Genomic DNA, 12,226 nt, shown 5'->3' on the forward strand with positions numbered 1-12,226 from the left:
GAAGAAAAAAAATGACTATTAAAAAAAGTTGTGAATTTTTCTATGTTTGGTAAACATTCAGTTTCAGTTTTTTTTCACAATTTTAGGTGAAAAAAAAGCTAAAAACACAAAGCTACAAAACCCAACTTTGAAAAACCAGCTTTTTTTTCACATCTGTTTTACATAAAAGTTTATCAAACACTATAATACTGCTTTTTTTTTTCAAAAGTACTTTTACAAAAAAAATTACCAAACACTCTGCTACTTTATTTCACAACTGCTTATTCTCACAGCACAGCAGAAGCAATTTTTTTTCAAAGCACTGCAATACCAAACTAGCCCTTAAGAAGTGTTATCGCTCCCTTGCTTTATGTTTTTACTTTATTTATTTATAACGTGAAAAGCGGTGGCATAACACAGTTGAAGTGGCAAACCAATTTGTAATTGGTTTACACCAGATACCGAATGATGTCCGTCATACTGAAACACCCGCCGCAACAGCATCCACACTGGCAACTTGGCTTATAAAATTTTTGGATGAAGGCAAACCGGCAACCACGTCTTCTTCAATTCCACACTCGTTTGTTCCTCTTCTGATCATGAAGTAGCCATCCTGCACACCATATGCAATTACGCTTACACAATTAGTTTGTGCTTGAGGATCTGAGAGGCCACGTATAACTGTTATCCATAGTTGTTTCAAAACAAATAAACAATTTAATTGAGACATACATCACCCCAGCTTATATTCCACTGATTCGCCAGAAGCTGAAACACAAGAGTGCACGGTCAACAACTAGTGTTAGAAGAAAAATTCTGGTTGCAGAAAATACCGGTGCATAGACATACCCAATAGTCCTCTCCATCATTGGTTGTCCCCCATCCAATTAGCTTAACAGCATGACCTCCCAATACATCACCTTTAACATGTTTGTAAACTCCTGATTTATAGTGTGCAAAGTCCTGTAAAACAGTTGAAACAAAACAAAAATTGCGTTGAGTTTAGAGAACTATTATTGGCATTCCAAAAATCGAAATGTGCACTCCGCATAAGAGTATTTTTCTTTCTAAATATACAAAGTTTGGAGTGCCAATAACAATTCCCATTGTTTATTCTTTAAATGTCAATTTCTTGCAACTGGTCATCATAGTTCCTAGTATATATACTTGGCATTTCACATGTCATGACATTTAACAGAAAAACCAACACGCACTTGTTGTTTTCTTCGAAAAGAACAAAAGGTGGTGGCCAGACCACCCCTAAAAAGATGAAGCAGAAGTGCAGAATTGAGACAAAAACATCCAACTCTGAAAAGAACAAAAGGCCTAATCAGAACTAGGACATGGCAGCTTTCCAATAGGCAGATTAAGGAGATGCGATTCCTTTTGAATTGGGGGAAACTGAAGCTCAAAGAGCCAACAAAACTTAACTATACTCCATAGTGCCAACATAATCTTCAAAAATCTTTCTGTTCTTTCCATCCAAATAATGAAACCAGAGCAATCATACAACTCCACATCACCTTTGATTTCTTACCCTTCCAAGAGATAGCAAAAGATTCACTGAAAAGAGAAAGAATCCTTTGGAATTATCCAACACAATCCCATTTCCTTAACCAACTGCAACCACAATACCGAGGACACCAGAGAATCAAGGATCACATATCCAAGATAGTATATGAGGGTTAATCCTGAATTAAGTTTAGGATAGAGTCTGATGACCAAATTGACAGCAAAGATAAGACTGCTCAAATGTGAAAAGTGATGATGCCATTTTTTTTTTTTTTTTCTCTAATCTTCTTGACTTTAAGCTGACTATGAGTTCAGTTGTGTTCATTACAGTGTCACACTCAGCTCATGCATACTACTAGTAAAAGGAGAGGAATTTGAGGTTCAATGAAAAAAAGCTGCAACTCTGTAGGTATTATCGCCCCCTGCGCCACCCTCTCCCCCCCCTTAGTTTCTCCCCAAAACCCCTTCACTTTTAATGTGAATGATAATTGTGAAGAGACGTAAAATGTTCTTGAAAATGTTATAAGATGATATCAAGTTTGGAGTGCCAGGCCATCAATGCATTAGGAGTTGAAATCTCAGTGAAGACCGATAATCATATGAAGGAGGCAAATAATCATATTTAGTTCTTTTCCAATATCACAAATGGGGAGGAAAAAGAAAAGAGAAAGGGACAGAAAGTGTTAAGAACATTGTACACCTAAATTGCTGTTTTCAATTATGGAACAAGAACTTACCTCATAAACGGTGAATGCAACCTCAACTGGTCCATTCCTATAAACCTCTGCCATGATACTGTGAGGATCAGAGTTGATTCTATACGCACTGATACTATAATGCTTTGAATTCTTCCAGATCTGGTTCCCATCTACACATTTTTTAACGCACTTTGGAGTCGGATACGCAGGATCACAACCAGGGTGCGAGCAGCCAGTTGAATCAAAGTATGGGTCACACTGCCAGATGGAACACTAATCAGGACTTCATGCAGTATTTAAAAGATGTTTATGAACCTAATGAAAGAAAGAACCCTTAAATTTTATATCAGACAATACTGGCGCAGATTAAATGGAGAGATTAACACAGGGACCTCTTTTTTTTTTTTTTGTTATATTGACTTCCCTGTTTAGGATGAACTACGGAATTATTCCCAAGTTAGAAGAAAGACTTGCAATTCGGGTGCACTGACAATCATTCTAACAATGGAAGAAGAGTATGCTTTTAATGCAAGGGTTAGGAATGGTCCCTATGTTGCAAGAGTTGGACTTCCCTTTTGGGTGAGAATTGGTTGGAAATACAAAGGAACCCATTGTCTTTAGGTAACACAATGACCTCCCTTATTTTCTGCAGTTACGCTGACCTCCTTGTTTAGGAATTAGGATGAGCTAAGAATTATACCTACATCACAAGAAAAACTTGTGATTCTAAAGTAAGCAGTGACAGTCATTCTAACAGTGGAGGAAGACTGAGCTTGGGAGCAAGGTTTGGGAATGGTTCTTATGTTGCAAGAAGGCTTCGAGTTCTAAGGTAAGAGAGCACTAAGATATCATTTCAATATCAAAGGTAGACTTGCAATGATGTGAGGGTTAGGGTTTGTACTGATTATGATCTTGAAAACATTATGTAAGGTTTATCTACTATCGTTTTGAGATTCCACTGGAGAGGTAGGATTGGTACATGAATTTGCTACCTCTTCAGTGACAACACCATGGTGGATAAAGTACCGCCAAGCATAAATTGGATATCCCCCATTACAACCAGCTCCACACATGAAACCACAACATGCTAGGAGATCATTAACAGACAGAGAGATATTCTGCAATAAAGCATAAAGCAAATTAAAAAAGAGAACAAAATATACAAAAGAAATCAATGTACATTAGAAATGGAAAAAAGAAAGAGGGGCAGCTTTTACCATGCCATAACGGACGCAAAAACGATCTGATAGTGCTTCAACAGCAGCAAAAGCCCAACAAGAGCCACAGTGACCCTATATTTCCAGGAAAAGTAAATTTTCCCTTTGAATTTTCGGCATCAATTTATTGGACAATATATCATGAGATGTAGGACAAATTATTACCTGATCTTCATTAAAGAAATTGATCCAGCATTTGACATAAAAAGGGGAATTCATCAGCACCTTTTGTCTTTTAATTTTTATATCAAAGAAAACGCGGGATAACAACGTATAAAACGAAATCACCAACTGACCTAATATTCTTCCAATGGTGTTGCACTGAGGCCAAGCGGTTCTGGCATCAAAATTATTTGGCAACTTGAGAGATTTTGGATAAGTTTTAATGGGAAAACTCTGCAAATCCTTTTGGGGTGTTGGTTTGACTCCCAGGAGGTGCATAAACTGGCTAACCTGTGGAAAGAAAAGGAAAAATCTTGGGACCTAGTAGTAATACAAAAATAAGCAATATATGCATCTGTGAGGCAATAGGAGGGCAGGAAATTCGTTAAAATGTGAGCATAAGAAGATCCTTGGGGTTGAAAGACTCACAGTGTAATTGGAGAATCGAGGATTCATGGCAGCTTCCCATCCAGCCTTGGGGTTTTCATTTATCTGTTTAATGATCGAGTCCTGTTTGGGGGTGAATCACAAATTAATAATGGAATGGAAGTCTCAGTTATTAACCTAACACCCCCAACCCCCAAAAAAACAGGTACTGTATTTATCCATAGCATTGATAGATGAGGAAGCAAAAGAGAAAAACCTGAAGAATAGGAGACTGAAGCTTAGTCTTGGAAAGTGGTTTGGCCGCAATCAACTGTGGAGAGTATTAAACGTTAGTTTGATTTTTGGCCAGCAACCAACGATTGGCGTTAGCTTCAACAATTGATTAGAGTATAGCTAAGCTAGTAAATTAATAACATCTGTCAATTCTTACTTGAATTGAAACTCCAATTCCCACCATATTCATATAATTGATTATGAGTCAAAGAAAGGAAACAAAACAAACACGGGATAAGATCAAGGGAGATTAATTGACAAGACCAACTCACCTGGGGTTGAAAGCTGGAGATGGCCCCTAAAAGTAACAGACAAGTCGCAGCAGCAAAATACAGCTGCGGAATTCTTATAGTAGCCATCTTCCTCCCTCCACTCCCCTTTCTATCTTTCTATCAAGTCTTTCTTTGTTAACAAGGACTCGACTCCAGCAAAGATAATTCTTCTCTCGCTTCCCGTCTTCTCTCTGTATCCTCCTCCTTTCGCTATTTATCTATTTATTTATGTTGTTGGTCACTTGTCAGAAAAAAAAAAATGGAAATGTTAATGGTGGGATGAAAGAGATTGTTGCACGACACATCGACAACGACTTAGCCTTGATATTTGTGTAAAACATTATGGGCCGGCTGGCTACTGCCTTTGAGTGCCCATCCAGCATTGGTCTTTCCAACACTTTCCTCTTCCGCCAGTTTGTAAGGATAATTACTCTCCTCATCCTCCTCATCCTCCTCATAAATCATCATTACAAAATACCAGCTAAATTAAAAATATTTATGATATTAAAATACTATCATGATAATTAAATGGATAAATAGTTTCGAATTGAATTAAGTTTTTACAAAGATAATTATAAAGTTCGATGTGGGGTAAATCCACAACTAATCCCACTGTTTTGAAAAAATAAATGAAGTTCCCTTTCCTTAAAGGTTTGGAAATATTATAATCATAGTTATTCATTCCCTTTATCATCATCTAACTATCATCTTAGAAAAATTCATTCGATCTCAAGATTATTTAGTCATCTGTATGAATTACTATAATCATTGGTTTGTTCAATAGACATGGATGTAAAACAGTTTTCAAATCGAATGAATTTTCTAAATATGATATTTAGATGATATTAATGAAATGTCACATTTAAAGAGACGTAGGTACCGTTTGGTACGTGGGACGGGACGGAACAGAGTGAGACAAGGCGTTCCGTCCCACGTTTGGTGCGCCTAAAACGGGTGGAACGAGCTATTCCACGGGACGAGTTTTGGGTGAATTTTCGTTCCACCTCACCCTCCTGGAACAACTCGTTCCACATCCGTGGAACACAAAATTATAACCTCTCCGTCTCCGTCTCCTTCTTCTTCCTCCTTGTTTCCATCCGAGGGCATCTTTGCTCCCGCTCCGTTCCGTTCCATCCCGTCCCGTCCCGTTCCGTTTCATTCCGTCTCGTCTCGTCCCGTCTACATACGAAACGATACCTCATGGAACCAATGACGACATATGGAAAACGTCAATTAGATAGTTGTGGTAGTTTTAAACATGTGACATTAACAGATCAATGACGCCACTAAAACTGTGTGCATTGATTCCGAAAGAGATAAACTATAAACCGAACAGACATTTAATGCCAAAAGCATATCTTTTAGTTCCATAAAGCCCTATCCCACAAGTTGTAATCGACTATATTCTACAAGGCCCACGTGCACGACGCATGATGTGTTTCGATTCTAACGAAAATGGGTAGAGAATTCCTAATAGACTTTGATAAACGAAACATAATTCCAAGTCCTAGTACAAACATCTGCAGAGCATTTTCAATCCCTTACGTCTAACGTTTTGTAGTCCATTCTTTACTAACTTGGCCTCAATCCCTTAAGATTTGAAAAAATCTCTCGTCCAAACATAGCCTAAAGTGAGTGTACAATCTCAAACACACAAAGTTCATCGAAAATATTAAGAACTCCAAAACTTAATTTGAAGAGCAACAGTAAGCCCAACCCTATGATTAGTTTATTCTTTTGAAAGACACATTGAACGATGGCAATTAGACGCAATGGTCCAACCGTCCAACCAAATGAACCGACAAGCCTTTTCTTCTAGTTTTGCTGTGTCGAAGAATCTAAGCCTTTTCTTCTAGCTTTGCTGTGTCGAAGAATACAAGCTGAGAGCGCATTCATCCTTTTAGCCTCGAAACAATGTCTGTGCATAAACTGCATATACCAGTATCTGACAAATAAGAATTGTCATGCAAAAGTAAGCTATTGGAAGGCAGGTTGATAAAAGTCAAGAGGAGAGTAGGTTTTAAAAGAAAAGTGACATCCAAAGTCATTAGTACTTGAACAATTACCTCAAAAAAGGAAAAGAGAAAGCAAACATTAGCACTTGAAAGTTGAAACAAGTAATTCCCAGCAGACAAATTCTACTTGAGAGGCTTCATACCCTGCACACGTCAGAGAAAATTTCAACATCTGTATTACTGGCACCAAATTTTTTAAAATCCAGATAATTTGCTAGATGCATTTAAAAGAGACCTCCTTAAATTATTTCAAGAAAAAGTTGCTGAGAAGTGAGAAGGGTATTCTAACCCTTACTTCGCAAATGATAAAATCATGGGTCTATTAAGCCACTACTGTCTCTTCCAAAACAATAAAAAATAAAAAAAAGCCATTACCATCACATGCTCTAACTAATCATTGGGTATTCCTACGCATGAACCCAGTTTAACATGTGCTCAACTCAATATTACAAAATATAAGCTTTTATTCATATTTCATTATTATGATATGCGCTTACGGTAGGCAACCTCTGAATCAAAACTGAAAAAACGAAAGGGGCAATCTATCAATTAAAGTACTACTAGTTTAACATTTAATTAATAGCCCTATCTAATTGAATGGATATAACTAACCATCCAGTTAATTTTTAATTAGTTAGTCAATAATATTTTAATTGTACCCTCTCCCTAGCTTTGTAAGAGGCATAGATTCCAGACAGCCACCAATCAGACTTATTTCTCCCCTCGATTTGTAAAAAGAGAAAAATAACTCCTCCAATTGATTCCTAAACATTGGTAGTTCAGGTGTTCAATGGTACTCCCACATGCTGTATTGACACCCAATCTTTGTATCTTCTACCCCAAATACTGCTTATTAACTTCCTATGAATCTACAGTTTTCTGTCTATTTCAAAACAATTAGATCAGCTCCGACCTCAAACCAAATAATATAGTCTTTTCATTCTACTACCCGACCCTCTTAAAATTCAGCTAACTAACTTCGTTTACAATTATCACTCCCCCAGCTCTTCCTGCGTGGTGCCACCTCCTTGTTCATAGTTAATCCCAGATTTCAAGTTTTCCCTCAACCTTTTTCACGGCTTTGCAGCTCTAAGACTTTCATCCATCATTTAGGGGTGGGCTAGGTTGTTTGAATACAAAATATCTTTTAATGTTTATGGTTAAATTAGCTTCAATTGTAAGTGAATTCCTATTCTTCTGCATTTCCTTTTTTGTAGTTTCAGTTTGTACTCATCTGTTATTTTAAATATATTGTGTTCCTGGGTTTTCCTATTTTGTATATAAAAAATAAGGTTTCAGGCAGACGCATCTTGTAAGACGCACCTTGTCAACTGAAAATTGGCTTTCACCTCTTATCAGAATTTCCAGAGCAATTTTATTCACAAAGGCCTATTTGAATCCCCAAGTTCTGCTTTTATGAACATGTTCGACTATTTTGGGTGTCAGCACTCATTTGTACTATTACAAACTTGAGTCAGGAAAGCGAATCTTAGGATAAAAGAAATGAATTTTATGTCACATGCAACATAAAGTATAGTTTATGCAACTTTCATCTTTGGCCCACACGCAAGATCACACAAATATGATTTTCATATGGAATCCATGGTTATATTAGTCGCCTAAACTATAAACTGAGTACTTAGTTTTTAACTTCTGCGTTTACTAGGTGGCCACCATATTCAGTGTTCTTGTCCTAACAGGAAAGCAAATGTTCTATAAAGTACACATAAGATACATTACATAAAGAATGCAGGCTCAGACAAGAAAAATATGAGCATTTGTTTACCAAAGGAACGTGTGGTTAGGATACCTCTGTATGGTCTGTGTGTGTGTGCGCGCGCGCGTGCGTGTGTGTGTGCGTGCATGCATGTGTGTGTTTGGGGTGAGGAAGGTGTTTGTGGGGGTAATTATTACCACGCCACTCTATTCTAGACTAAAAGAGCCCCTACTTCTCTTATCTCTTTGGAGTGGCAAAGCCTGAAAATACACTTCTTTCTTACAACAATAAAGCAACTAGAACCCAGGTCTTCTCTAGAACCTTTAGCCCTTCAAACAGCCCTAAAATTCCTACTATTACTACCAATCTGAATCTCTGGCAAGCATAATTTTATATCTTCCACAATTTTTACCCTTCAAAACTTTTGTTTTTTCATCTCTTAATGTATAAATTTCATTTCTGTTATTTCACTTTCCTAGAATCCAAACCATACTGATTTCAACTGTAGAAGCAAACATAATTTGTTGGTGCAAGTACCATGCGTTATGGCTGATGCAAGTACAAGCAAGGAAAGGAACAAAGCCGGAAAGAAAATCCTGGAACAATGGTTGCCTGGTGTACAGGAAAACAAAATGGTGCCCCTCAACTGAGAAAGCCAATGATCATAACATCTGACTTTTGGCTAGAAAGTTATACAAGGATGCTATGCAACTGACTACTCTTAGTCCCTGAAGAATCTTGGTCCCCGCAAAGGAGAAGGAGAAACGGGCCAAATGGTTTCATATTGTTATCTTACCTTTTAGATTGCTTAGAAAGTTAGAAGTAGGAAAAATAGCCCACTAACCTGATATGGAAAAGATTTTGGTCAACAGAAACGGCACCGAAATAAAATTAATGAGGACATCAGTGCTAAATCATTTAAGGTTTTTCACCGAGAGAGATGGAGGAAGAGGCCACAAAGCTCTGCCTTCGCTTTGTGGCTGGATCAATGTTTCCTACAGTTGTTTCTTTTGGAATATTCCAGGAGTCAAACTATTGTCTTTTATGGTTCTAAATGTTCCAGAAAAATAGAGGGTGCATTCATTTCAGTTTCAATGGACCTTGGAGTTACTCTCCAAGCCTTTGTTAGGCAGCTTTCTAGAAATTAATAAGTTAATGCATCTAGAGTTTTATAGGAGTCGAAAATCCTTTTGCCATTAAGAGTTATCTGGACTATAAATATATGTAAGTGCCTTTAGGCAAAGCAATTAAGTTTATAAATAAAATTCAGTTTCAGAAATACTCTGATCTCTTTCCTGCGAAAGGAATTTGGTGTGAAGCCAAGCTTGGGTGTTAAGCCCCTGGAGTGAATCCAGTTCATTTCTTCTTCTAAAAACAGGTTCTATATTTCCTTACCCCTCTCATCTCGTACCAACCATTTGCACAACACTCTACAGGAATTATTACTCGCATTGGAGTTGAACCAACCCTAAACTACAGGAGTCGAAGCAATTTAAAACTACCTAGTTTCTAAAATTCGCGAAGGGACATACTGTGGGTACAAAAATCTGCTTGTATTACTCTAGTTTCCTACTCTGAATTTTCTGGTGCGTTATGGGTGTTTGTAGTTTCTTATGACTTTTCATTGTTAAATTAATTTTACTATTAATCTTGGCCCTAAACAATATCATGCATGGAACGTAACATCAAAGTTTCATTAACTTCTTGTAGCCCACTGCTCCATTGCAAGCTTCGGTTGATTCATTGTGACCTAAAGGTTGTGGGTTTGCCACAGGACATAGCCTAGCTGAAAGCAAGGTTAAGGATACATGTGTCTGACCCTTCAAAACCCAAATGGCATTACAGAAAGCATCTAGTTACCAAATAATAGCAGGAATAAGTTGTTATCCAGAAGTCAAAAGCTAAAATATGAAGATGAAGTGATATTTCCTGTAGTGAAAATTAGTAGTATTACCTTGGAAAACCTTAGTTCATTGACTGCTAGTCGGAAAGAATCATTCGAGAGTATTAACCGCGACAGAGCACCTGTGCTCAACCTGCATTATTTAGCAAGTAAGCTATCAAACAGAAGAATTATGTTTAGACATAATGAACTTTTTTCAGGGCCCTGATGTTTGCACAAAATAAACAAAAACTTTCCATTTGTAAGTAAGTGAATCATCAGACAGAATCATCTTCCCGTCTATCCTATTTTATCCCTTATTGTTGCTGGTCGTTCCTGTCACCAGTGGAAGTTAATTCGAACTGGAAAATGGTAGTTTTTTTATTTATTATTATTGTAAAAGAAGAGTGGGAATTTTTGCTGTTAATGATAACTTATTTAGGCTGTACTTTGAAACCACTACTGTTGCCTTGGTGCATGTACATGGTGTCTCCATACAAACAGGCTAGTCAATCTAAGATGGAGCCAACTGGAAAAGGATTGTAAGAAGAGAATATGGATAATGAGCATAATTATTAATTATAGAGAAAGTGTAGAGAATATTGGGAAGGGTATACCCCAGGAACTTTGCTGTCTCCGAGACAGAACCGTCAACTGTGAAAATGAGATCCAGCAGAGCTTGCATTCCCTGCAAAAGGAGAATGACTAGTATAAGATCGATCACAGCGGTAGACGATAGTGTCGAAAGAATGACTTAATATAAGAGAATTAACATACCAAAATGAACTTAGGATTGTTGGGACCAATTTGGGGACCACAATCTGAGCCTCTGATGGTAGACTTTGGGGGAAGAATTTGAAGAAGCTCTCGAGGAGGGGAATAAGCATCGAGATCGACGGTGTTCCTGACTAGACTAGAATAGAATAACTCCATAAAATAACAATTTGATAATTAAAAATAATAAGAAGAAGAAGAAGAATATTGACATGGAGTGAAGTTGTTCACCTTTGAGTGCTATAAGAGTGCGAAGACGAGCCAAGGCTGAGGCACGATTCATATGCTGGGATCGGTCCTCCGCAGCCTGAGAAATAAGAAATGGAATTCCAATTAATTGAATTGACTACGAAGAGAGAGAGAGAGAGGAGCAATGGATCACCTGCGCAGTAATACCGGTGGGGAGATGCTTAAGGCGTACGGCAGACTCTCGCTTGTTACGGTGCTGACCCCCCGGACCCGACGTCTTGAAAGTGTCCATTTGGCACTGGCTCATCAGCTCTTGGTCCGTAGATTGCAGATATCCCTTTCCGACATTGGAGCCATTAGGCCCATTACTATTACTAGCACTGACGCTGCTACTTCCATACTTACAGCACCGTACGAAGAAGAAGGATTGTGGCGGTGGTGGATGCTTTTGGGACCACGCCCAGTTATTGAAGCTTTCCTTTCTTCTTAGTGTTACAGCAGCAGCAGCTGCTCTGCCACTGCTTCTTCTTGAAACACCACCTACTCCCCCTACTACTCTTAACCCCCATGAATATGAATACCATAATTTCCACCCTGTCTGTGCCACTTCCATTATCATCTCTCTGAATTCTCTCCTCCCCTCGTTTCCAAAACCCCTACTGCCTATAGTATTGCCACCGCGCCGACCTTGGGCCTTGCCCTTGCATTCTTTTCAATCCTTTGGGCCTTGCCTTCGATTTTCTTTTAATTTAAGGGAATATTTATTTACACCCACATTTTAGTTTTTTTTTTTTTAGGACAAGTACACACACATTTTAGTTAAACTTTACATTTACCCTTAAATGCATTTATCATTTAACTTTACTTTTTGCCCCTCCCTTTTAAGTTCCCCACATTTTAGTTTTTGTTAAACTTTACATTTATCATTTTAACTTTACATTTTGCCCCTCACTTTTAAGTTCGCTCAACTAAAACCATTTATCCAAAATATTTAGGTTCACCCGTTTCCTGCTGATCGGGAACTAGATCTCAACTAGATTGGTCTTCAATTGTGGGTAAATTTATTTCTAACTATTTGTTGAAATGTCTAAAAATTTAAGTATGACGCTCCCTAATATTGTCAAATAAGGATGATGAATTTATTTGGGG

General features: G+C 37.8%; 2 protein-coding genes across 3 annotated transcripts; both read right to left on the reverse strand.

Annotated features, from left to right (window-relative positions):
• Positions 1-315: 315 nt before the first annotated feature.
• LOC137707845 (cathepsin B-like protease 2) lies at positions 316-4,728 on the reverse strand. The gene is made up of 11 exons (XM_068446773.1): positions 4,501-4,728; positions 4,212-4,265; positions 3,998-4,078; positions 3,703-3,859; positions 3,572-3,576; positions 3,407-3,481; positions 3,182-3,307; positions 2,229-2,447; positions 829-942; positions 712-747; positions 316-592 (listed from the first exon to the last, which is right to left on the reverse strand). Exons 1-11 carry the CDS (start codon positions 4,585-4,587, stop codon positions 455-457), a joined length of 1,092 nt encoding a protein of 363 aa, XP_068302874.1. The 5' UTR covers positions 4,588-4,728; the 3' UTR covers positions 316-454.
• A 1,369-nt stretch (positions 4,729-6,097) lies between these two features.
• Positions 6,098-11,700, reverse strand: LOC137708362 (uncharacterized). Of its 2 annotated transcripts, none has more exons than XM_068447419.1 (7): positions 11,271-11,700; positions 11,120-11,195; positions 10,892-11,022; positions 10,732-10,802; positions 10,187-10,268; positions 6,567-6,659; positions 6,098-6,429 (listed from the first exon to the last, which is right to left on the reverse strand). In XM_068447419.1, exons 1-6 carry the CDS (start codon positions 11,694-11,696, stop codon positions 6,639-6,641), a joined length of 807 nt encoding a protein of 268 aa, XP_068303520.1. In that variant the 5' UTR covers positions 11,697-11,700; the 3' UTR covers positions 6,098-6,429; positions 6,567-6,638. The 2 variants fall into 2 exon arrangements, with proteins under 2 accessions (XP_068303520.1, XP_068303519.1); XM_068447418.1 differs by having other exon boundaries at positions 6,098-6,445.
• Between the last annotated feature and the right edge of the window lie 526 nt (positions 11,701-12,226).

Source organism: Pyrus communis, chromosome 11 (assembly GCF_963583255.1).
Source record: "Pyrus communis chromosome 11, drPyrComm1.1, whole genome shotgun sequence".
In the NCBI taxonomy this organism is placed as follows: domain Eukaryota; kingdom Viridiplantae; phylum Streptophyta; class Magnoliopsida; order Rosales; family Rosaceae; genus Pyrus; species Pyrus communis.